The sequence below is a fragment of the Protopterus annectens genome, chromosome 12.part0 (assembly GCF_019279795.1).
Source record: "Protopterus annectens isolate FY-2018-M chromosome 12.part0, PAN1.0, whole genome shotgun sequence".
NCBI classification, from domain to species: Eukaryota; Metazoa; Chordata; order Ceratodontiformes; family Protopteridae; genus Protopterus; species Protopterus annectens.
The window spans coordinates 1,256,438,053-1,256,465,656 of record NC_056746.1 but is presented as its reverse complement, the minus strand read 5'-3'; the positions used below and the strand labels follow the sequence as shown (position 1 = coordinate 1,256,465,656).

Here is a 27,604-nt window from a genome sequence, read left to right as displayed (position 1 = left end):
CACACCTGAAGTCAACTCCTCGTTGGTCCGATCAGACCATAAGCTTATCACCCTTGATATCCACACCCCCCACCCCCCATTAAGGAAACCACAGTAAAAAATTTCTCCAAAGCCAACTTCATGCTTCTTAAGACAGAAGTGGTGAACTTCATGACACCCATGCAGATGGGCAATACAGTTACAACTGCTGAATCCTACACAAATGCACTCTAAAAGCACTTACATAAGTGCATGAATCGTGCTATCTCAAACGGAACCAAGAAGCTATCCTCCAAAAAAAGGAAGCCAATCTGGTGGTCCCCTGCCATAAACAAACTGTACAACAGAAGGAAGAAACTGTTGCAAAAGAGAGTAAAATCCCATGAGTGGAGGAGCTCCCTGGTCAGCCTCAGTAAGAGGCTGAGATCCCTTTATAAGGTCCTCCAAAGCTAGCTACGAAAACAAAATCACCACTAAATCCAAGGACAACCACAAAGCATTCTATAGCTATGTCAACAATTTAGATGACAACACCCAAATCTGCTCCGAGTTACAGCACAAAGGCATGAAAATTACAGAACCAACTGATATTGCCAACATCTTGGCAGATCGGTTCAGTGCTAACTTTACCCTCTCTCACCCCCTAAAGGGCCCAGATCTATACAGGAAGAATGCAGAGTCCCTGTAATCACAACTACACAGGTAAAAGCTGCACTCTCTAAAGCCAAAAACACAGCATCCATGGGACCGGACAACATCCCAGGCTGCGTTTTACATGAACTTCAGAACGAACTGGCTCCCCACTTAAGCACCATGTTCAATAATAGCCTCGCATCAGGCTTTGTGCCCACTGAATGGTGCACAGCAACAGTTATCCCACTCCATAAAGGGGAGCCACCACTGATCCAGGAACTATCGACCTATTAGCCTGACAAGCCTGGTCTGCAAGGCCACGGAAGGCATCATCATGTAACTCCTAAACAAAGACATTGGTAGCCTCCAAACTCTGGATCCCACCCAGTTCGGGTTTGTGAAAGGCAGATCATGCCTCCTGAACCTGACAAACTTCCTTGAGGCAGTCACCAAAGCTGTGGATGAGGGTAAATTGGTTCACACAGCCTATCTTGACCTCGCCAAGGCTTTCAACACCATCCCCCATTCTGGAATTATAGCTAAAAGTACAGTTTTGTACCTACCATAAATGTAGATGTTCGAAGATCCACATTGCTGCAGTCCTTACACTTGGGTAGTCCGCTGTCCTCGGTCGGCCCGAATATCAAAGTATAAGGCTGACGTCGGTCAAGGCGCATTTGACTGACATCAGGACGTCAGGGTACAAATGCGCATGACCGACGTCATATCCTCAGTCTTTTCTTGCCCCAGATGTCAGAAGACCCTAAAAATAAAGGTCCAAACCAAAAGACAGCAAACAAACAACCAACCACCCCTGCACTAAATATATGTACAATACATACAATATACACAATATTTACAACCCAACCCACACAACCACCTCTAACTACAGAGGGGAAGGAGGGAGGGTAAATTGGACTGCAGCAATGTGGATCTTCGAACATCTACATTTATGGTAGGTACAAAACTGTACTATGTTCTTCATCTCACATTGCTGCAGTCCTTACACTTGGGTAGAATCCCAAAGCAGAGGTAAGGGAGGATGGCCAAACTACAAGGAAGCAGGAGCTGCCAAAATGCCCTGCAAAACAGCAGTGGCAAAACCAGCCCTGGATTTAGAGTAAAGTGGCAGGTGATAATGCCTAGAGAAAGTATGCACTGAACTCCAAGTAGCTGCCTCCAAAATATCCTTGGTTGCCAGTCCCCTCAAAAAAGCTGTCGAAGTGGCAGTAGCCCTAGTGGAATGAGGCCTAATCCCAGCTGGAATCTCCTTGCCATGATGGGAATAACAGAAAGCAATGCAAAACCCAATCCACTTAGAAATAGTTTGTTTTGACACAGGCTTGCCCTTAGAACTCAAAGCAAAAGAAACAAACAACTGCTGAGACTGCCTGAACCCTTTAGTTCTGTCCAAATAATATCGCAACTGCCTGTGTACATCTAAAGTGCGCAAAATCTTTTCCCCTTTATTTTGGGGATTTGCATAAAAAGTAGGCAAATGAATAGTTTGGTTTAAAGCCACACTAGAAACCACCTTAGGCATAAAGGAAGGATTAGTACGCAAAGATACCCTATCCTTATGGAAAATCAAGAAAGGCTCAACCGCCATAAGGGCCTGTAATTCAGAAACCCTTCTTGCAGAGGTAATGGCCAACAAAAAGGCAGTCTTCCATGATAAATATTTCAACTCAGAAGTAGCTGCAGGCTCAAAAGGTTGTAGAGTGAGTTTCTCCAACACAGAATTGAGATCCCAAGCAGGAGTAGGAGCTCTACGTGGTGGTCTTATATTCTTCGCCCCTCTAAGAAATTGCTTGAACAAAGGATGAGAAAACAATGGAGGGTCACATTCATAGTGAGCTGAAATTGCTGCAGCATGAACCTTAATAGAAGAGAAGGACAAACCTTTGTCCAGTAACTCAGAAAGATATTGAAGAGCCACACAAATTAGGCTCAGAAACATCAAAATCCTTTGCTGCACTCCAAAATAAAAATCTCTTCCATTTATCTGCATACACTTTCCTTGTACTAGGCCTTCTAGCTTCCAAAATCACATTCAAAACTTGTTGTGGAAGTTGAGACCCTCTATGGTTCAAAACAGAATATGCCAGGCTGTTAGGTGAAGAGAGTGAAGTTTGACATTGAGCAAATGGCTGTCCTCCTGTGACAACAGGTGTGGAATCGAAGGCAAAGGCCATGGAGGCTTCCATACCAGACTTCTCAGTAATGGGTACCAGTGCTGTCGAGGCCAATCTGGAGCTATTAAAATCATCCTTGGCTTGTCCTGTCTGATCTTTAGAAGTACCTTTGGGAGGAGAGGCAGAGGTGGAAAGGCATACACATGAAGATTGCTCCAATTGAAAGAAAGAGCATCCACTTTCCAAGCTGTGGGATGAAACCTTTTGTGCAAAACTTTGGCAGCTGATGGTTTAGTGGAGAAGCGAACAGATCTATGTCTGGAGTTCCCCATGACACTGTCAATTTCTGAAATACATGAGGATCCAATTTCCACTCGTGGGGATCCATAATTCGTCTGCTCAACACATCTGCTAAGGAGTTCTGTGCTCCTGGCAGAAACCTTGCCTGAAGATTGAGCTGTAAACTGAGAGCAGTCTCCCACAAAATCATTGCTTGCCTGCATAGAGGATAAGAATGCGTTCCCCCTTGCTTGTTGATGTACCACATGACAGTTGTGTTGTTTGTTAGAATCAACACCTGCCCTGGAAGAAGTAAATCCTTGAAAGCTATTAATGCAAACTGGACTGCTAACATCTCCTTCAGGTTGATATGTAGATGTTGTAGTCTGGCAGGCCACTTGTCTTGTATCCACTTTCCATTTAGATGAGCTCCCCAAGCTTTGTCTGAGGCATCTGTCGTTAAAATCTGACTCGCCTCTGGCCGGGTCACAGAGAGTCCCTTGTTTAGGTGACATTCCTGAGCCCACCACAAAAATTCCTTCTGAATGCAAGGTATTATTTGAATGACAGTGTCCAGATCCTGGCAGTGCTGTGTCCATACATTTTTGAGATACCATTGCAGCTTCCTCATATGCAGTTTGGCATTGGGAAGCACCAGAATACAAGATGCCATGAACCCTAAGGCTTGAAGGACTGTCCTTGCAGTCAGCCCGGACTGATGAGATAGCTGATGGAAGTAAAGGGAAAGACTCTTTTGTTTGTCCGGGGTTAAAAAGGCCATCTGGGATGCTGTATTCAGTCTTACACCCAGAAAGCACATGTCTTGAGAGGGTACTAGACTGGACTTTATTTCGTTCACAGAATACCCCAGGCATCTTAGCACTGCAATCACATATTCCAAATGATGAAGAAGCTCTTCCCTTCCTTGAGCCAGAATCAGGCAGTCGTCCAAATAAGGGTAGATCTGTATTCCTTTTAGCCTGAAGAAAGCTATCACTGGAGCCAGAACTTTCGTGAACACTCTGAGTGCAGTAGATAAGCCAAAGGGCAATGCAGAGAACTGATAGTGAGAAGTCCCAGCTCGAAAACGCAGATACTTCCTGCAACTTAGTCTGATTGGAACATGAAGGTAAGCCTCCTTGAGATCCAAAGTTACCATCCAATGATCTTTGCCCAGCAGAGGTCGTCAACATTTTGAACTTGGGAATGTCCAGATAAGTGTTGAGGATAGATAAATCCAAAATTGGTCTCCACGTGTTCCCCTTCTTTGGTACTAGGAACAGGCGAGAATAAAATCCTAGGCCCACTTCTGGCATAGGGACCGGCTGTATGGCCCCTAGTTGAAGTAACAGAGAAATTTGCTTGTGAGCCTCTATTCTTTGTTGAGGAGGAACGTCTGGCATGCCTCTGAAAGGAGGCAAGGTATGGAAATAAAACCTGTAACCTCGGTGTATGATATCCAATACCCATTTGTCTTGGGTAATTAAACTCCAATTTTCTTTGAAAAGTGCCAACCTTCCTCCCAAAGGTGCTGCCAGGCGAAGGCTCTGGCAGCTGAAAAGGTAGGTCATTGGGTCTGTTTACGAAAGGACTGACCCCTGCCCTCACCTGAAGACTGTGCAGGAGAACTCCCTGTTCTAGGCCTGAAAGAGCCCTGAGCTCTGCCCCTGCCACGTCTAGATCTACCCCTAGACTGGGAATCATAAGAAGGATACGTCCACCCTTTAGCAGGCCAATTTCTACTAAACTTTGGAGGCTGAACCTGCAAAAAATCTTTAACAGTCTGCATAGACTTAGCCTTGTCCTCCATTTTCTTAAACTGCCTCAACAGGAGAACCAAACAACACATCAGATTGTAAAGGAGCATCTAAAATCCTTGTTTTAACATGGTCAGATAAATTCTGATCCCTCAGCCAGGCGTGCCTGCGAAGAACTGACCCAGTGGCAGCCACCCTAGACGAGGCCTGTACAGCATCAAAACCACATTGCAAAGAATGCTTACCCACCTGTTCAGAAACATGTACTAAATCTTGTAACTCTTTACAATCAATACCTTCCGCCAGAGCATCAACCTTAGACTTCAACTGTGAAAGGAGATAGTTTTGGTATTTTAACATGTGAAACTGGCAATTCAAAGCCCTCATAGCCAGAGTGGAAGAAGTATAAACTTTCTTTCCCCATCTATCCAAGGCCCTGGCCTCTTTATCTGCAGGAACCGGATTCTTGACAACAGAAGCCTTAACACCTTTAGGCCCCTGGCTAACAGTTTCTGGGTCTGCCCTAGGACTCTTAAAAAGATACTTATGAACTTCAGGCACCTGTAATACCTATCCGGTTTAACAGGAGCAGGAGGCAAAGAATCAGGATTAAGAGAAGCCTCTGTAAAAACATCTTCCACTACATCCAAAACAGGAGGTATAGCCAAAGGCCTATGCTGGGGTAAAACAAAATTCCCTAAGCCTTTTCCTGGAATCAGAGAAGTCCTGACCTTCCCACTTAAAATGCTCCCTCATGGAATGAAGAGTTTCTGAAAAAGAAAAATCCTCAGGAGGAGAAGCAGAAGGATTAGAATCATCCACATCAGAATCAGAATAAGGAGAGTACTCTTGCAAGTCTTCAGCCGAAGACTCTGAAACATCCGAAGCCTGCTCAAAACTCCCTAGCTCAGGCTCCACCCTAGGTCTCTTATCAGGAGGGGGCAAAGAACCCCTAATCAGAGTAATCAAATCTTCTGCCATTTTAAGCACATGCTTCTTGGGCACAGTTCCAGAAGAACTAGGGGTGACACCAACTGAAGCTAAACCTGGCCTGCCTCTAGGAGAAGCCTTGGAAACAGAAGGAGAGGGCCTAACAACCCTAGGCAGGGAGGGAAGTATAGTAACCTGAGAAGCCCCATCACCCTGGCCTGCCTCCTGAGAGGCCACATCCTGCAATAACAAGGTCTCTCCCTGGGATCCCAAAGAAACCTCCGGTGGAACCACCGGCTCCACCGACACCTCTAAAGAACCGGCGTCCGGTACGGACGGTTCTTCTAACCTAGGCTTCACTGCTTTATCCTTGCGCTTCTTCGAAGAAACGGGCGTCGGAGCATCCGACGGCATTTTACAATTGCACCGCTTCCCAAAGACTAACCTGGCACAATCTAATCTCCTCTTTATAGTGCGTTTATTAAATCTAGCGCAAGAGCGACACCCAACAACGTCGTGCTCAGGCCCTAAACAAGGAATACACAAAGTATGATAGTCTCTATGCGGTATCTGTTTCCCACAAGAAATACAGTTATTCACTTTTTCTGACATCCAGTAAACCACTGAGGCAAGAAAAAACTAAAATATTCCCCAACGGGGTACTTAGCCAACTTTGACTCTGTCTGAAACTCCGAAAACGAAAAATTTCAGAACGCCAACCGGCACTCGCAATACTGCTTCTGCATCGGACCATGCGGCAAAAAAGACTGAGGATATGACGTCGGTCATGCGCATTTGTACCCTGACGTCCTGATGTCAGTCAAATGCGCCTTGACCGACGTCAGCCTTATACTTTAATATTCGGGCCGACCGAGGACAGCGGACTACCCAAGTGTAAGGACTGCAGCAATGTGAGATGAAGAACATCTCACTAAACTAGGTATAAATCCCTACATCACAAGATGGTTGCCAACTGGCTCACTGACAGAACCCACACTGTAAAAGTTGCAGACTCCAAATCTGACCTCAAAGCAGTGAAAAGTGGAGTACCACAGGGTTCCTTCCTGGGACCTCTCCTGTTTGGTATCTACTTCTCTGAGGTACAGGCCAACACAGAAGGCCTCTGGCTAAAGAAGTTCGCAGATGACTGCAAACTAGGAGCCATAGTCAAGTCCCCAAATGATATGGACATCCTACAGAAGGGCCTCACTGAGACATGTCTGGTGTCAGAGCCATGGCCTCAAGCTCAATGTCAAAAAGTGCAGTGTCATCCCCTTTGGTAAAAACTCTGTACCCATGAAATACAACATAGGCAGCAATCTACTTAACACCGAATGCGTGATGAGACCTTGGGACCCAGGTTGACAGTAGTCTCTCCTTTGATAGTCACATCGCCACAGTAGTCAGGAAGTCCTACGTGGCACACCATCATAAAAGGGTTCTCATCCAGGAAAAGAGGTCATTGTTCCCCTCTACTCGTCACTCATTAGACCCACTAAAGAGTACAACGCCCCTTTTGGAATGTACCTCACAAGAAATCTGCAGCAGCTGGAAAGGCCACAGAAGTACCTCACAGAGGATTACTGGCCTCAAACAAATGCCCTACACTGACCGCCTCAAAAAACTCCAGCTTTACTCCGTAGCATATTGCCTACTCAGAGGTGATCTCTGCCTAACATATAAAGCTATGTCAAACCCAGAGCTGTTGGACATGCTACACCTAAAAAAATCCCAATCCCTCTGAGCTACATGCTCTAGGGACCTAAACCTTGTCACCACAATAAACAGGACACGCTGGAGGGATAGATTCCTGTCCCAGAGACTTCCTATACTCTGGAACAAGCTACCCATCTATGTCAAGCAAAGTTCTTCATTAGCACTCTTCAAGAAAAATCTTGATGAGTGGATGGGAAATAGGAAATACACCCCAGGATCACTTCTGTGTCTTTGCCAGACAGTGGCTCAGGAGAATAACTTTCTTGGGTGGTGTAAGCCATGGAACCTCTTTGGCGAGGCTTACGTAGGCCCTTGGGCCGATAGCCTAGTACCTACCTACGAACCTATAACCATCAAGATGCATCTCAACAAGGAACTAAAGAGACAGAGTAACGTACAGTAAATCTTACCTTACAAAAGCATCACTGCTTCTTCTAGAATTTACATTCTTTGAGGTATCTGTAACAATACAAAAACTACATTAGTAAGATAAAGACTGGCTAAATATTGTAACTATCCTCATCTTGACAAATAAATTCTAACTCAACACATACTGCAACCTTGTTACTATGAGAAAGCTTATGAATGTTCAGTAGTAGGTATCCCATTTTCATTTGCTTTGATTGCAATTAAACATTTTAGCAAAATGTTGCCAATGCTTACACTTATATGTTGCATCTTCCTTTTAAGATATGCACTTCATAGGTTAACTTTCTACCACCATCAATACCCACCCATCCACTCCCATGCATTTGCGGACTCTCTCAAGGTCTCAAACCACAGCATCTCTGTCCACTCCTAAGCATATCTTCAAAAAGATGAAACATCCCAGCACAAGAAATTATAGGGGGTAACTATAGAGAGAAAACGAAAGTAACAGCAAAATAAAGTTGCATACATAAAAATATGCATTATTAGGGAGTACAATATACAGCCAATAAAGCATGACAGATGGTAATGCAAAAGGTATAACAAACTACAGCAACTATTAAGACTAACAAATCTGAGAGACTGCCAAGAGTAAAAACTTCACTCTAGTTCTCCCAGTGTGAAAAACAAAGAAGGCTAGCAGACTTGTGTTTATGAGCAAATTTCAGAAACAGGCTAGCAAGTGTACGGCTTGAATGCCAGGAAAAAAGAAATACAGAACACCTGGAAAAAATCAGCTACAAAAAGTGAGGAACACTGACTGGGGAAAGTTCTGCAGCTGTTCAGCAAAAAGCAATGCAACCTCCAAACATGACTTCTGGTAATTTACTGGAAGATAAGACAGCTGCACACAGACCTGGTTAATATAAACAAAACACTGATGGAGTATACCAACACAAACAAAAGGCTGGAAAAAATGGAAGAAGCTTTAAACCGATAATCAGATGAGGTGATAAAGCTGCAAAAATCAGAGGCTGAAATAATGAAATGGCTGGCTGAATACAAGATTGCTCAGGAAGAGATGTTTAAAAAAAAAATGACAAAATTAGAGGACAAAACACAGAAAACCAGAGATTTTCAGCTGTACCAGAGAAGCTGGAAGGAAGAGACTGCATTCATTTTATGATGGCACAAATAAGCTACCCAAGGTGGTGGTGCTGCGGTAGCGTTGTCGCCTCACAGTAAGACGCTGTCTGGTTTGATTCTCAGCTAGACCGTCTTCTGAATGGAGACATGCGTGAATGGGCGTACCTTCGTTGAAGGTTGTGCGTCAGGGCTGGTAACTCGGCACGTAAAAATCAACTACCACAGCGGAACTCCGGTCCGCTAATGATTGGCGACCCCTAACCGGGAAAAGCCAAAAGACACAACAACTGGTATTCCACAGCAGTTGTTAGTTGAAAGAGCACATTAAGTGCATACTCCAAACCTGGCTATGAGAAAGAAACCTAGACCTTTAAAAGTAAATTTATTCTGACGAAACTGTGGCAGAAGGACAAAATACTAAAGGTGGGAGACAGCAGTGTGTTTGTGGAGAGTTATTACTCATTGTACACCAGGCAGAAGAGGAATACATTCATTCCACTATTCGGGGAATTTCAAGACAGGTGTGAGATTAAAACTGCTGTACCCAGCTGTCTTCAAGGTATTCTTCCCTGGAGGGACAAAACCATTTTTTGATTAAATACATGCTAAGGTGGAAATACGAAAGCTTGTCCAACAAAAAGTGACATGTGAAACAAAAGACTATTCTGCTTCTAGTTCTTCTGGTAATAAAGACCACACAGACTGCACCTGTGAAACCTTTTCCACTGTTTCAATGGAAATTGTTGGAGAGAAGGAAGGGATTATGAGAGCTGACTAGAATAATCAAGGGTACACTTCAAATGAAGACTAGACAGGATTTAGGAGATGGAGATGAACAGTAATAATGTGGGATTACAAAATAATAATTATAGGTATTTACGAAATATGACAGAAGAAAATCTGGAAATATTGGACTTTCAGAACTTGCTGGACTTGTAGGGGACTCTACATTATATGCCCTATTTCATGTCATTAATGTTCAAAAATGCTTTGGGGAGGTGAAAGGGGAGAAAGTTAACTGTAAATAAAGAAAGCCTTTTTTCTTAATAGTACTATGTTTGTGGTGTATGGTTTTCTTTGCATACTATAAAGTTTTCTTAGTTATTTTTATGTGTAGGATTGTAAATAGGTACTACTATTCTTTTTCCCTTTCTTTCTCCCTTCTGTCTTTCTTCTTGGTCAGTTTTAAGAAATGTAGGCACTGTAATGTAAAAAAATAAACAACCTGATTAAAACAACATGACAAAAGAAAAAAATAATGTGCTTTTTCTCATTTTTGCATGGGGGGGGGGGGTGACTGGAATAAGGACCTTAGACTGATTTGGTAACAAGTTTTAAGAGAAAGCAAGTAAATGAAAAAGAATATTGAATATTATGAGGCTTTTTTTCTACCAAATGAACCAAGAAAAAACCTCACAGTGCAGAGGGTGTGATGTTCACTTCCTAGATTACGTTATGCACTTGGTGCACTTAATAAAAAATCAAACTGTAAAATACAACCATAAAATACGTGCTCCAAAATAATCAAACAGAAAATAGTAGGTAGTCCACAGTTGAGTTAAAAATGGAATATCCTTTATTTAAACGCACAAACAAGAAATCCTATCAGAGTATAATTTTTTTTCTACCAAATGAATACATACTTGGCAACAATTCTCTAACTGGCCCTCATGTCTCTATGTAAACCATCTGATAATGGGAAATTGGCCATCTGGTTCTCATGTCTCCATGGAGAAAATCTGATAGAGAAACTGGTTATAGTCTGGTAGACAGTGACTGATTGGCCAGGGAAAAAAAGAAGAGACAGCTAGGAGATAATGTTCTCTGAAAGCATTCAAGTTTTTTCCCCAGCTGGGAGAGCTATAAAGAGAAGACAAAACCAGTTAGCACTTAGAAGCACAGGTTGCATCATGGATCATAGCATGGATATATTTTTTTTTTAGGTTAACTCAAGTCTGAGCGTGGATGTCAGTTTGGGACAGTTGTGCCTATTAGGAGGGGAAAACTTCAATATTTAAAGCTGTACATACTTTTGTCTATTAGTATTAAATTACTACGTTTTAGGGAGTATTTTTTGAAGGTTTTCAATAAAACAAAAAAGTTTTGCAAGATGTGATAATAGGCTCAAATGGATATGACAAGAAACAAGTCCATAAAAGTTCAAACTGCCAAACAGTGTATGCATGTAACACAAAAGCTGAACTAGACAGTTAACAAAAAGGTGTTATACATAAAAGATGGGAATAATAACTTTTTAATACAATGATGGTTTCTGCAATGCCTTTAAATGTCAATGGTCTTACAAATACATACAAAAAAGAATAGCGAACTATGCTAAAATGTAGAGTGCAAGGAGTACAAGTAGCTATGTTACAGGAGACACTTGAAAAGAAATGAACATCTGAATTTGATAAAGAAAGTTATTCAGTATGGTTATTCAGCAGAATATCTGGGGAAAAGAAAAAGGGAAGTACTTGTATTAACTGCAAGAAAAGTTCTAATAGTGATGTAAAAAAATATAATAATGGCAGATTTGTAGTACTAAGGGGTCACTAGCAAGGGAGGAGGGATTACACTGGCATGTATTTATATTCCACCTAAAAGTGCTATAATGGAGCTTAAGAAAATTCTGGGAAAGAATCAGTTTTCAGCAAGACACATTACTTGTAGGCGAGGACTGGAATTTGTCTTGCAGCAGTGAGGATATGTCGAGGGCGCAGAAGGGAAAGTATAACAAAGGAGAGTAGATTTTTTTTTAAGAACTTTATGAAAATATTTGGCATGGAAAACGTGAAGTGAGTAACCGGAGTTCGTCGTGAATTTACATATTCCCCAAGATACAGAAACTGGGCTAGGTTAGACAGCATTTACATTTCACAAGAACATGTGCATTTAATTGAAGGTCTTGACACACACCCAATAACCACTGCAGATCATGCACCAATAATAAAAACACAGGGTAATGAAATAAAACTGAGACACTGGCACTTTCCCACCTATCTGTTGAAAAGAGGAATTTAAGGAATGGGCAGTAGAAATTATTTAGGAGCTACTTCAGAGGATAGAAATTACTTCTGAAAATATAGCTAAGGAGTGGGATAAAATTAGGGTGGAGTTTAAAAATACAGTGGAAATAAAAGAAAGGGCGCTATGGTTAAGAAGTAAGCAGATTTATTTAGAGGGACTGGCAAATGTTAAAGTACTGCAGGGTAGGGGGAATCTCAAAGAGGAGGGTCAACTGCACAATGCTAACCAGAAAATAAAAGATTACCTTGATAATAAACACGACTTCAGAAAGACTGCTGTTTAGCAATTTTTTTTTTTTTTTTTTTGATAACCCTAGTGCACAAAAACGTTTGGCACAATGACTCCAGCAACAGAAAGTAAAAAAAGGACTGTTGCCAAGCTTAGGGAGCCTGTAACAAGGAAGGCAGTAAGTGATCCTGTAGAGGGAAATATTTTGGAAATTCTATGAACGTCTGTATAAATCAGAGAAATATGGAAATCAAGAAAAGATACAACCTGTGGGTATCCAATCCGAGCCGGCAGCTTTCCAAGCTCCTCCCCCTACCCATAATACCCTGCCATCTCCCTCTAACCCTCAGATCAAGTTTGCCAGAAAAAAGGCAACAGGAAATTCTATAACCTAGGAAAGGATTACAATACGTTCCAGTGATGTCAACTGAACAAGAACATATCCTGATCCTTTGATAACGAACTAAGGGTCCAGGGGATGGAGGGAGGGTCGGTTGCAGACAAATGAAGTTACCTACTCAGATGGAACGTTATGGTGAGTACATAACTTCTTTATCTGAAGTAGTTAACTTCATTTGCTCAGCAACCTGTGGGACAGAGTCCCCAGCTACCAGCAACTTGGGAGGCCCTTATGGAATGATATTCCGGAGCACTGCGGAGCCAAACGATGCACGTCCTCTGGATATTAAATCCAATTTATAGTGTGTAATAAAGGTAGGAGAGGAAGCCCAAGTAGCTGCTGAGCAAATGTCATCCAAAGAAACCCTTGACCAGAAAGCAGCAGAAGTAGCCATAGATCGGGTAGAATGGGCTTGCACTCTCAGGGGCTCAGGACGACCAGAACTTTTGTATGCTAGGAGAATGCACTGGGAAATCTATCTAGCTAAGGTTACTTTAGTGACTGGCTTCCCCAGACAGGATTTTGCAAAGGAAACAAAAAGTTGATCAGATTTTCAAAGATCTGCTGTTCTGTTTAAGTAAAAACGTAACTGTCTGAACATCCAGACAATGAAGTCTGTATTCTCCTTTGTTTCGGAAATTTGGAAAGAAGACAGGCAGATTAATGGACTGGTTGATGTTGGCTTCTGAAGCCACTTTGGGCAGAAATGAGGGATTAGTCCTGAGGGAGACCCTGCCTTTATGAAAGATGATGTATGCAGGCTTACTGCAAAGAGCGTGAAGCTCAGATATCCTTCTAGCAGAAGTAATGGCAATTCAGGAAGGCCATCTTCCAAGATACACATTTTAAGTCGACTGAAGCTGCCGGTTCAAAAGGAGGCCCAGTCAGAGCTTGAAGAACTAGGGTAAGATCCCATGGAGGCACTGCATCTTTAATAGGGGGTCTTAACAAAAAGGTTCCTTTCATGAACGTTTTGCATATCTTGGAGGACACTAGGGGCCCTGAACTGTTTCCAACGTGGTAGTGGGAAATAGCTGCCAACTGCACTTTAATAGTAGAAGCACTAGCTCCTTCATCAAAGGTATGAGAAAGAAAGTCTAGAACTGCTGGGATAGGAGCCATGAAGGGGTCCAAGTTCCTGTGCTCTGGCCAGACAAACGTTTCCATTTACTCTTGTAGATTTTCCTGGTAGACTGTTTATGGGTGGCCACCAGGATGGCCTTAACCGATGAAGATGTACCGGGAGTCCTAACCATTAAGGGAACTGGATCAACCAAGCTGAGAGCTTGAGGTAGTCCAGGTCGGGGGTCTTCAACCCTAAAGGATGAGAGATCAGATCCGGATTGGGATCTAAGATTCAGGGAGGATGTACTAGAGGAGACCGCACGCAAGGGAAATCAGGTTTGACGAGGCCAGAATGGAGCTATGAGGATAACTCTGCTCCCCAACCGACGAGCTTTCTGCAAGAATTTTGTCATCAATGGAAGAGGAGGATAAGCATACAGCAGACCGGATGGCCAAGCATGAACTAGAGCGTCTCTGGGGGCTTCCCCTGGTGGGGTATTCAGAGCGAAGAACTCGCTGCACTTTGTGTTCGAAAGGAAGGCGAAGAGATTGCAGCAAGGTTGACCCCATTGGAGGAAGATTTGTTTAGCTACTGCTGGATTCAGAGACCACTTGTAAGGTGAGAGGATCGTTCGACTCAACCAGTCCGCCAAGATGTTTGACTGACCCGGGATGTGCGCTGCTATGAGAAAGCGGTTGGAGGATATCGCCCATTCCCATACTATCATTGCCTCCGTGCAAAGTGGATAGGATCTGGTTCCCCCCTGTTTATGTACCAGACTACCGACATGTTTGTTTGAAGTGCAATAGTTCCTGGAGGGAGAAGGGGATGGAGAGCCTGCAACGCTAGAAGCACCGCCCTCATCTCCAGGACATTGATATGCAGTGAGGTCTCTGTGAAAGTCCATGTGCCTTGGATGGATCTGCCCATGCAATGCCCTCCCACCCGAGTAGAGATGCGTCCGTGGTCACCGTGACTTGGAGAGGGGGTATAACAAAGGGGCGGCCTTCTCGAAGATCTCTGGAGCGGAGCCACCAAAGAAGCGACTCCCTGCAAATCCTGCTGAGGGGAATAGGTGTAGACAGGGGGTGAAAAAGGATGGACCATTGAACTTGTAATGTCCACTGAAGGATTCTCATCTTCAGGTGAGCGAAGGGCGACAGATCGATGGCCGCTGCCATGGATCCCAGGGCCCTCAGGACTAGTTCCGCTGGGGGAGCTGACGATTGTAAGAGGTCTAGAATGTGAAGGCTTAGACTGCGAAGTCTGTCCGCTGTCAGAAAGACTCTGGATTGAGTAGTGTCTATCCTGGCCCCTATGAATTCCAAAATTTCAGTAGGTTGAAGGGAGGATTTCTGGTGGTTTATTGTGATCCCTACGTGACAGGCTAGGTGTAAGAAGTAGTCCCTGCCTGAGCAGAGTTTATGCCTGGTGGGGGCGGTTAGGAGCCAGTCATCCAGGTACGGAAAGACCTGTATTCCCTGAAGCCTCAGGTGGGCCCCTACAACTGCCATGACCTTGAACACCCTGGAGGCTGTGGTGAGACCGAAGGGTAGGACCCTGAACTGATCATGGCTGGCTCCCAGCCGAAAGTGGATGAACCTTCTGGATAGTCTGTCCATCAGAATGTGGTAGTACGCATCCTTGAGGTCTATCGAGCACATCCAGTCGTTCTCCTGCAAAAGTGGGAGAATGGATTGAATAGTGACCATCCGGAATTTTTCTTTGTCGACTGACAGGTTCAGTGTTGACAGGTCGAGAACGGGTCGCAAGTTCCCAGTCTTTTTTGGCACCAAAAAGAACCTGGAGTAAAAGCCTGATCCGGATTGTTCAGGGAGGACACGCTGGATAGCTCTTTTTCTTAGCAGCCCTCGAAATTCTGATGCTGCTGCCTCCCTCTGATCGGGTGGAACATCGGGGAGGGTGAGACAGGAAAGGAAATTAATAGCCTCTGAATATGATTCAGAGCACCCAGCGATCTGTTGCAATGGACTCCCATTTCGCTAGGTATTCCGAGAAGCGCCCCCCAACTACCTCCAGAGAGGAGCAGTCGGGCAACCCCTCTTTGCTGCGCGGGTTGATCCGAAAAAGGTTCTCGACCCAAAATTCTTCGGACCCCCTCTGCCCCTGGGCTGGCGTCCACCCTGTCCTCCTCTACCTCTGAAGGATGAGGGATCCGGAGTGAAACGGGATTGTTGAGCTTTCTGGAACCACATCTTCTTCTGTCCTCTTTGGTTCCTGAGTAGGGACCTCGGAGGAGCTGAGAAGTGGATCCCGACGGCAGACGTCTTCCCATCTTTCTCGCTCTGGAGGAGCGTATCATGGATGGTTTTGCCGTAGAACCGTCAAAAGGGGTGTTCGCGAAGGACGCCTTGAAGGGTTCTGCAAAATCGCAGAGATGGAGTCAGGCCTGTCTACGTAAGATGACACCCATTCCGCTAGCTCTAGCCGCTCCCTCTATAGCATGGGAGAGAAGCCGCATAGATGTGTTGGTGATTGACTTGAGAGTGGCCATTCGAGCAGAGAAGGTCCACTTGTCCTCGGCCGACATGGACTCTGGGGGTGACCCAGCGTACACCTTAATCAGGTCCCGCTGGAGCCGAATCACGTGTGCCATATAATTCAGTGATCTTACAGAGAAGGTCGCTGAAGAGAACATCCGCTTTCCCAAACGGTCCATCATCCGAGACTCCTTGTCTGGAGGATGCACCGAGGAACTCTCCTGTGCCAATTCCTTTTTAGTGGCAGCCGCCACCACCATGGCATCCATTGGGGCACCCTTGCTCCAAACTGTCCTATCTGTGGGAGGGCTGAGGATCCGGTCTCTTGGGTATTGGCTCGACAGTGTCCTGCTCCTTCCATGCCCTGGTTGTTATGAGGTCTACCAGGGGGTTGGCGGGAGGGGACACCCAAGAGGTATATGGGCCTACGTCAAATGCCTCCAGAAACAGACTCATCCGAAGAAGGTTTTTGGGCAGACCACCCCCCTCTAATGCGTAACATTTCCATAATGTCTCCGAAAGAGACGTCTTCGGGGCGTGACCTTGGGGAACCTTCCCCCAAGTCTGTGTCCTCCGTGAAAGACTTGGGTGAGTCCAAGTGCCTCCTCTTGCACTTCTGTTTGTGAGGGACCTCTTCGGGGGGGGGGGGGCTGTCCGAGGAGGCCTCACCAACAATGTCCTGTTCCTCTAGGGGAACCATCTGGGATGTAGGTGCAGGCTGCCCTGGGGCAGAATGATGGAGGACAGGCCCGTCTGAGAGGGAATGGCAGGTGGATCCGTAGCAAGAGCCTGGGGCCTCGAATCCCTCGAAAGAACCCTCTCCACAATGTCGAACGTCGAGGGAGAACTGCTTTCTCTTGGATCCGAAAGCAGTCTCCTTAGATCCGGCGAGAGGATCGGCACCGGAGATTATCTGATCGGATCCGAAAGAGCAGCGCTCCGACCTCAATGGAGCCGAAGGCCCACTAACTCCTCCGGATCCGATGCTCAACCCACGGCCCAGAGAGTTCAGATCTGAAAAAGGATCAGACAGACTCGAGGGTACAGTCGGCGCCAAAGTAGAAACCACTGTTGGCGCCGACATCACCCCGGCTCCGAAGCTAAACTGATCCGACTGCTCTGAACCCCAAAGGCGGGTCAGAGAAGGAGCAATGGGGGTGAAAAAGGGGGTCGAGCTCCCCCCAGGAGGGGGAGGGGGCAAGAGCACTCCCATCTGCATCTGGGCCTGAAGAAATCGACGCATCATCCGGTCCATGTCTGCGTCTGATAAACTTCTTGTAGATCTGGACGAAGCCGCCGAAGCCAGCCGGGAAGGCCGCCTAGACTACCTCAAAGGTGACCGGGTTTCCTCCTCCGGCTCGAAACGTGGAGAACGAAGCCGGGAGGGGGAAGACCTGGAGACCTTGAGGGGAGAGGCAAGCTGCTTGGACGGCGGGCCTGAAGGGAGAGATTCGGACTGCTTCTTGTGGCTGCGATGCCTATCCTTTTCCCTCTCTCTCTCTCTCTTTTTACCATCCCTTTCCTCCTGGACCAAAGAGGGAGGTTGAGTCCTGGCCAGGGGATCGGAGGCGGTAGGTGGGGCAGCCGCTGCCACAGAGGAGGAGGAGGAGGTCGAAGTGGAATCCGGGGACAAAAGGCCCGCAAGGATTAACTTAGTCCTCCTATCCCTCAAAGCCCTGGGGTTGAAGGCTGCACAAATAGTGCAGCCCAAAGAGAGGTGATCAACCCCCAGGCAAATAACGCACCGAGTGTGGCCATCCGCTGGGGACAGATTATGGCCACACACTGAGCATTTGGAAAACACAGCTTTGGGGCCTTCGGACATTCTAGAAAGGAAGAAAGGCCCACACGCACACACCTTCACACACAGGCAGGGGAGGGAAATAAGCTAAAAATAGAGAAGAGAGTTTTGTTAAAATTAGCTAAAATTACTAAAAGAGTTATAAGGGATTCAGTCACACAAAGGTATAGAAATTTCTGACAGGAAATATATATAAAAAAGCCTAAACTAACGATACCGCCATTGGAGCTCGTTCTAATAAACTTACAGAAGCCGCGGCAAACAAGATTTGAGGGTTAGAGAGAGATGGCAGGGCATTATGGGTAGAGGGAGGAGCTTGGAGCTCGGATCTTTTAGCTTGGAAAGCTGCCGGCTCGGATCCGATAACCACAGGTTGCTGAGCAAATGAAGTTAACTACTTCAGATCAGTAAATTATGCACCCACTGTATCGTCTGGATAATTGGTCTGTTTTCTGCTTTCTGTGCCATAAATCAGATATATCTGTTACTCAAGCTGGTGCTGAGAAACTGATTTACTGCCTGCTGTGATATTCAGAAAAGATGAGTTTATTCTCATTTTTCGTCTGCACGTTTGGTTTAATATCTCTGTAATCTGTACAACTGTTTTATACTGTCCTTTTTGTTGCGAGACAGAGCTAATACCTTTTAGTGTTGACCTCAGTTTGTAGTGAAATCCTTTGTCTAGAGGCCTATCTGCTTACTTAGTGAGAGAAAGTGAACAGAACTGGTTTCATCTGGACAGGACCACTCCTGCAACTGTAGTCTGGATAATAGGTCCGTTTTCTGCTTTCTGTGCCATAAATCAGATATACTTGCTACTCAAGCTGTTACTGAAAGACTGACTTACTGTCTGCTGTGATATTCAGAAAAGATGAGTTTCTTCTCATTTTTCATCTGCACTGTTGATTTAATATCTCTATAATCTGTACAACTGTTTTCCCACCCACCTACCCTGTTCTTGTGGTGGTTTTACATCTTGGTGGCTTTTAGTTGCCCACCTCTGGTAGTTGATACTAGACACCTCCCCAGTCACATTACATCTGCTCATTCTACTGTTAAGAATGAGAATTTATCAAAGACCTGCCCCTTTAGCTTCTGCATATTGAATTATCTCATTATTTTCTGCCTCTTCATTTTCTACTTAAAATAAATAAATAAAAAAAGTTCCCTACCTTTCCTTGAACTAATGTAGCCCAGATACAGAACTGTTGTATCCAGGATATTTTGTAAGCTTCTGAGCGGAGCTTTTCAATTTTTTTCCTTAGATCTGCTACTTTTCTGCTCTCCTGCACTTCTATTAGATTAGTCTAGCACTTTAAGCTATTCCCGGTGCCAGAAAGTGGGCTCTTCAAATTTTCCCTTAGAACTAGCTGGTTTCTCAGTAGTAGCACTAAAATCTGAAACCCTATGACTAGCACTTGCTCTAAAACCTGCTGGAAAGCACTAGGAAACCTTAAACTGATACACTCAATTCTCCTTGTTGATAAGGAGAAATTAATCGCAGGCACTAAACAGACTATAATTGCAAAGTTGCCAAGGTAAGGAAAAACAGCTCTTGTACTTTACAAAAGAAACACCGAACCAGGCATGTCCAAGGGTCAGCTTCCGGTGATTTCTCCTGTCCACCTGGTGAATCAGGGCATACTGGGGCAATGCAACAATTGCCTCATGGTACACAGACAACCCTCTCGTCATACTACCCAACACTACAACCTGCGAGAGATGCACTTACATAGCCAAACTGGAAGCAAAGCTCTCTCCAGCCAAGACTGTGCTAGACAATCAAGAGGAGAAGGTTAACACCTGCACTACATCTAAAGTAGCACACAGCTCTTCAAAATTCACGCCACCAACATCCACACATAGCAACACTAAACCCACTTATGCGGAGGCCCTTAGCATTAACCTGCCCAAGCAGCAAGGATCTCCAAAGCTGAAATGCAAACACCAATCACAACCAAAGTGACACATAGCTCAAAACACCAGTGTGCCACCAAACAGCCCCTAAGGCAAGACAACATACCCAACACTGATTATAGGTGACTCTACAGTCAGGCACACTGATGTCCCACTCACCAGGCTGAACAAGGAGAAAATTATCGTCAGCTGCCTGCCGGGTGCCAGGATCTGCCACATAATGGATGCACTCAAGTCACTCCACAACAAGTACAAATACGACTCTGTCATTGTTGGAGTGAATGACTTGAGATGTACCTCCCTGGACTACATGAAGAGAGACATGGAAGAGCTCTCGGATCATGTGGCCCAGGCAGATATGATCCTAGCCCTGAGCAGCATCCTGCCTTCGCCCAGAATGATACCACAGTAAAAGGACAAAATGATGGACTTCAACAATTGGCCAAGTTTCTGGTGTCATTCAAAGGGGATCCAGTATCCATCTGCCTGAGATAACATGATCGACAAACCACGATGCTTTGCCAGATATGGTCTGCACCTGTCGCCCCTGGGATTCAGGTTACTGGCCAAGGCTCTTGTCACCCCTATAGTGCCTTTTTTACGCAAGGTTCAAATGACAAAACCACCACCATAACAGATATAAGCATGCAAAATCTGAAGGTAATGTTACTCAGTGCTAGAAGTCTAAACCTCAAAATGCACTCTCTTGAGGCACTCCTAAAAATGGAGAACAGTGATATCTGTGCAGTAACTGAGATGTGGTTCAAGGCTCCAGAGAGCACCCCTGCAATACCAGGCTACAACTCTTACCACACTTTTGGCCCACCAAACCAGGACCGAAGCATTAAAGGCAGAGGAGTGTCCATATTCACAGAGGATATTCACACCTCCAGGCTAGTTGCCCAACACAATGCATCTGAAATTCTACAGGTGCAACTAACACTAGGTAAGACTGCAATCCAAATTGTAGCTTGCTACAGATCCCCCACTATGCTCCAAGATTTTCACTACACCTTTCTAAACATACTAGATAACATTAAGATACAACTAAACACCATAATACTGGGTGATTTCAACTACCCTGCCATTAATTGGGAAAACTACTCTGGTACCAACACCTTTGCCCAATGGTTCTTGGAATTTATAAATTCCAACGCCCTGGATCAACTAATCCATAGTCCCACCAGGGGCTCAAATATCCTAGACCTGGTCATTACCAACAGGGGAGATCGATGCTCCACACCAGTGGTCACCCCCTCGGTCAGGTCTGACCATAAGCTAATCACCCTTGATGCCCACATCCCACCTAAGTATGGAAACCTCCATAAAAAACTTCTCCAAAGCCAACTTCATGCTACTCAAGTCGGAAGTGACCAACTTCATGACACCCATGCAGATGGGAACTGAAAGTTCGACTGCTGAATCCTACACTAAGGCACTGTACAAGCACATCCACTCATGCATGAATCTTGCCATTCCAAACAGAACCTAGACGGTCTCCTCCAAAAAAAGGAACCCAATCTGGCGGTCCCCTGCCATAAACAAACTATACAACAGAAGGAACTGTTGCAGATGCAAACCAGCCTCAGTAAGAAGCTGAGATCCCTCAAAAACCTCCAAAGCTAGCTACGAAAATAAAATTGCCAAAGATTCCAAGGACAACCACAAGGCATTCTATAGTTATGTCAAGAAACTAAATGGCAATGCTTAGATCTGCTCTGAGCTACAACAGAATGGTGTTAAATATACTGATCAAGGATATTGCCAATATCCTGGAAAATCGATTCAGTGCAACTTCACCCCCCTCTCACCCCCTAAAGGGCCCATCTCAATATCAAAAGCCTGCCAAATTCCGGTAATTACAGCCACACAGGTAAAAAGACGCACTCTCCAAAGCCAAGAATACAGCATCCATGGGACCAGACGACATCCCGGGCTGTGTACTACATTAACTACAAAATGAACTGGCACCTCACCTAAGTGTTATGTTTAATCATAGCATCACCTCAGGTTTTGTGCCCAATGAGTGGCTCACAGCTACAGTTATCCCACTCCACAAGGGGATCCACCTTGGATCCCGGGAACTATCGTCCCATCAGTCTGACTAATCTGATCTGCAAAGCCATGGAACGCATTATCATGAAACTTAAGACATTGGCAACCTTCAAACACTGGACCCCAACCCAGTTTGGTTTCGTAAAGGGCCGATCTAGTCTCCTCAACCTGACTGACTTCTTCGAATCAGTCTCCAGTGCCATGAACGAGGGTAAGGCGGTCCACACAGCCTATCTGGACCTCACCAAGGCCTTCGACACCATCCCCCACTCTGGATTCATAGATAAACTTACTAAGCTGGGCATTAAATCCCTACATCACTCGATGGGTTGCCAACTGGCTTACTGACAGAACCCACACTGTAAAAGTAGCTGACTCAAAATCCATCTCCAGACAAGTGACAAACTGAGTACCTCAGGGTTCAGTCCTGGGACCGCTCTTGTTTGGCATCTACTTCTCTGAAGTACAGGCCATCACTAAGGGACTCTGTCTAACAAAGTTTGCAGATGACTGCAAACTAGGAGCCATTATTGCATTCCCAAATGATGTGGCTATTCTGCAAAAGGGCCTTAGAGAAACCGATGCTTGGTGCCAGAGTCATGGGCTGAAGCTCAATGCCAGGAAATGTATAGTTATCCCCTTTGGGAAAAACCATGTACCCATGAATTACCACATAAGTGGCAGTACACTAAACACCGAAAGTGTGATAAGGGACTTAGGGACACAGGTGGACAGTAGTCTCACCTTCGATAGTCACATAGCCACAACAGTCAAGAAATCCTATGTGGCACACCTCATCACTAAGGGCTTTTCATCCAGAAAAAAGGAGGTCATTGTCCCACTGTACTCATCCCTCATTAGACCCATTATAGAGTACAATGCCCAGTTTGGTATGTACCTCAAGACATCTGCAACAACTGGAAAGGCCATAAAAGAATCACAGGCCTAAAGCAGATGCCCTATGCTGGCAGTCTAAAAAAACCTCCAGCTATACTCTTGTCACATATCGCCTGCTCAGAGGCGATCTCTGCTCAACATACAAGGCCATGTCGAACCCAGTGCTACTGGACATGCTACACTTAAAAATATCCCAATCCCTCAAAGCCACACGCTCCAGGGATCTAAACCTGGTCATCACAATGAACAAAACATGCTGGAGTGATAGTTTCCTGACCCAGAGACTCCCCATACTCTGGAATGGGCTGCCCATACATGTCAAGCTGAGTGCCTCTTTGGCTCTCTTCAAAAGGCACCTTGACGATTGGATGGGAGATAGGAAATTCACCCCGGGGATCAAGTCAGTCACCTGCTAGACAGGGGACTGGGGAAATAAATATTCTGGGAGGAAACAGCCAGGGAATTATTATGGTTAGGCTTGTATAGGCCCTAGAGCCGATAGCCTAGTACCAACCTATGAACCTATAAATGAATTGGGTTCAGCAATATCCATATTTATGGGGACATGATAAAATTAAGTATTTAGGAGTATGGATTAAAAATGATTCTGATGTGGCTGCTAAGGATATATGGGAAGAGACTGAACAAAAGACTATACAAAAGCTGAGAAAATGGAAACTGTTATATGGATATGGTTAGTAGGATACAAATAGTTAAAATATTTTTAGTCCATTAGCCTTGCACAAAGATCAGGCATATTTTTATCAACCAGAGAAGTTGTTGTGGATAGCAATTAAAGAGCTGAAAGACTATCTGGGAGGGGAAGATGGCATGAGTCAAGTGGGATAAGACAATTCTTCCAACAGAACATGGCTGATTGGGATTATCCGATTTGAAGGGGTATTTCAGAGCTACACAGTTAAGGCTCCTATACACACAGCACAAGCAGAAAACTGAAAGTGGAAAGGGGGGATGATAAAAACAGGGGGAAGCTCAAGAAAAGAGAGAGACTGGGATTTTGGATGCAGACCTTTAAGGAGAGCAATAATCATACAAAATACTATATAAAGTAGCAGACAGTATCCCAAGAACTAAGCCAATACAAGAATGCAGAAGGAGTTTCTGCAAATAGGGATGACTCCAATTAGGAATATAGACTATAGGCAAGAGGGGGCTGGAGTTTATTGGAGAAAACTAGCAAAGGAACCAAGGTACTGAGAGCAAATAACTACAGAAGGAAAGATGATAGAATGGGAAGACACCAAGAATTTATTTGTCCTGCAGGTTAGAGACTGCCTTCCCTATCAAAGGACTGATATCTGAGTATAGGCAAAGAAAAAGAAATAAGGGGATCCAAAACAAAAGACCAGCGCTGGTGGAGTTTTTAGTAGAATCTAGAACAATAGCTGCAAAGAAATAATTAGAACATACAGAATACTGCATGATAACTATAACACTCAATCAGAGGAAGTTAAAAATGATTGGGAAGAGATTAGATAAGCAATTCAAAGAAACAAACAGGGGGATACATGTGTGTCTCCCAAATATGCAGCGAAATCTAGAAGACTTGGAATTTTTGTCTGGAAATGTTTACATATATATTTTTATACCACAAGTAGACTCCAAATATTTCTCCTCACCTAGACAGCAAATGTCAAGGTGTGACAGGAAAGAAAGCGGTAACTGGGAAAATGTTTTCTGGGAGTGCAGCGAGTTGGCGGACTTTAAGGATTCCCTGTGAGATGCACTGCTGGAGATGCTGAGTTGGTGGACTGGTGTGATGAGGAAGATGAATTTTCTGATCTATGATACAGAATTGGAATTGCCTAGACATGGTAAGGGCCTTGCTGTGTCTAATTATGGTGGTTGCCAAAAAAGCAATTACTAGAAAATGGAAATCAAAATCTAAACTAACTATACTAGCAATAGTAAATATATTAATAGATAAAACAACTTGAATTGAGATCTTTAGAAAAGGGTAGGAGCAAACTGCAAAGGAAAAAAAATGGGAATTGTGGGGAAAAATGCATACAGTGGAAGAATGAGGTTTAAAAGACAGGACTTAAATGAGTTGCATAACGTTTGACTGAAAATGACTGGGTAGATAAGTGATGTATAATGTTTGCAACTGGGTGTGTCAGTATGGTTTGTTACGTAAAATGCTTACAATTAGGACTGTGTTGGTGCAGTTTGTTTTCATTTATATAAATATTAAATGTATGATTGGCTATGTCGAACATGAAGCTTTAATAAAGAGGTTTCTTGTTTTTTAAAAAAATGACTACCAAAGTTAACTTCTTTGTCCAAATGATATGCCAATATATCAGTTATACACATACATGCATGTACATTAGGACATGCATATATTTATTTAAAACAATAAAACGTATCCAAACTCTAGATCCATCAAACCCACAACGAATTATAACCCTTACTCTAAACCCCTATTCTCAGAGAAGGTTAATAAAAAATATGAAAGAAACGAAAATTACCCATCACTGTTAAAAAGTTAAAGATCACCTCTGACCGACAATTAAAAAAGACATTCTTCTGAATCTCTATCTCATGAAAGTACAGAAAATATTTAAAGCCTCAGACAGCTTAAACATAATGGAGGCTATATGAAATGAATTGAAAAAGCAGTAATTTAAACTAACACAGGAAAATGGACACATGGATTCATCAGGGAGTTTAAGTCATGCAATAAATAGTATACTTTGCACTCAAAGATTAGGGAAATTACTTTTGCTACCATCGCTAAACTTGTCCACCAATCTTAGTAGTGCACGAATATTTCACATACCACACTCCATATTCCCTCATACACATTTTTTCCTATCCGTGGATCTCCACCGGAGAAGGAAATTAAAAAAGTTATGTACCTACCATAATGCTCTGTGTGTGTTCTCCATCTCTACCTTTATTCTCACTGAAGGGTCAGATCAGATCAGTCTCTGCCATTTCAAAAGTTTGAGGCCTCCAGCAAAGCTCGTGGGCATTCTCCCCTACCCATAATGCAAACTCCCTAACTTCCCCAAATCTTTTTGCCCCAAGAGAATTATATGGTTATAACCATTTTTATATAAATAAAAAAAATATTTCTGAGGCTATAGAGTCCTGTGATATTCAATTAGTACTACTCAGTGTCCCAGTAGTGTAGGCAGGGGGTATGGAGAGTGGGTTGTGAGAATAAAGGTACAGATGGACAACACATATGGAACGCTATTGTAGGTACATAACTTCTTTATGGAATGCTGTCAAATTAGCATTTATTCCACTGATGGGACCGTGCCCCAAGCTACCAGAATTCTTGGATGGCCCACAGAAGAACATTCCTCAGAACCATAGAACCAGGAGAGGCTCTACTCCTAGAGGCCAAATCCCGTTTGTAATGAGTAATAAAGGTATGATGTTTTGCCCATGTTGTTGCAGCACAGATATTATCTAAAGGCAACCTAGCTTGAAAGGCTGCAGATGAGGCTACCGACCTAGTGAAATGAGCTTTAACAGGGTAGAAAGACATTTGGATAAGGTAACTTTAGACACTGGTCTGACTTTCTGAAGTTCGATGCAAGTAGAAACAATTGCCTATGAATGTAAAGAAGATGCACTGGATATTCCCCTTTATTTTGAAAGTTTGGGAAGAAAACTGGAAGCTCAAAAGATTGAATGATGTTACTTTCTGACAGCCTTAGGAAGAAATGAGGGGTTAGTGCGTAAAGAAACTCTGTCCTTAAGAAATACTAGGTATGGAAGCTTGGCAGATAAAGCTTTCAATTCCAAAACTCTCCTGGCTGAAGTAATAGCCACTAAGGAGTCTTTTCCCGGAGAGGTACTTCAAACCACAGGTAGCAGATGGTTCAAAGGGAGGACAGATGATGTTTGATAAAAAATGAAATTCAGATCCCAGGGTAGTAACGGGTTGTTGTATGGAGGTCTTATCATCGTAGTTCCTTTTAGGAATGCCTTACAAAGTTTGTGTGACATGATTCCAGAACCATTTTCTCCTATATGGAAATTTGAAACTGCTACCTGCTTAACTCATAGTGGCTGCAGCAACACCTTCATTGAAAAGTTTTGCTAAAAGTATCTGATTATTGCTGGCCCATGCAACAAATCTCTTCCATTTACTTCTGTGCAGTTTTCATGTAGGATGATTTATGGGAAGAGAACAAAATATGTTTGTTTAACTGGAAAGGAGAGGAAATCTGGCAATTGGGGTAACTGGAGAAGCCAAGCTGTTAGTTTTAGACTGCTCAGGTTGGGGTGAACCATCCCTGATGGTCAAGTCAGACGGTCCGGAGCAGGGTCAAGAATCCAAGGTTCGGTTCCATACACAAGTCTAAAAAAGGGGAAACCAATTTGGTGAGGCAAATGTGGGCAATTAGGATTATTGTTATCTCCAACATACTTGCTTTCTGCAAAGACTTGGGAATTAGAGGGACTGGAAGAACGGCATAAAGTCGTCCCGGAGGCCAATCATGAACAAGTGCATCCCATGGTGACTCCCCTGCAGGAGGGATCAGAGCAAAGAAGCTGCTGCATTTGGCATTGGTTGGCAATGCAAAGAGATCGCAGCAAGGCTGCCCCATTTTTTGGAAGATCTCTTCCATCACTTTCTGAGGTACGACTCGTGCGGCCATAAAACAGCTCTGGTCAATTTGTCTGCAATTACGTTGGATTTCCCTGGGATGTGCATTGCTATCAGAAAGTGGTTGTAAGCTGTTGCCCATTGCTAGACCCTCAGGGCTTCTTGACAAAGGGGGTA

General features: G+C 44.2%; 1 protein-coding gene across 4 annotated transcripts in view; it reads right to left on the bottom strand.

Annotated features, from left to right (window-relative positions):
- The window catches only part of ITCH (itchy E3 ubiquitin protein ligase), a 2,580,358-nt gene that overhangs the window by 2,092,819 nt on the left and 459,935 nt on the right, over positions 1 to 27,604 (bottom strand). For all 4 annotated transcript variants that reach the window (XM_044090275.1, XM_044090277.1, XM_044090278.1 and 1 more), the window contains exon 6: positions 7,840 to 7,888. In XM_044090275.1, the coding sequence (XP_043946210.1) occupies positions 7,840 to 7,888 (49 nt within the window). The remainder of the gene's footprint in view (positions 1 to 7,839; positions 7,889 to 27,604) is intronic.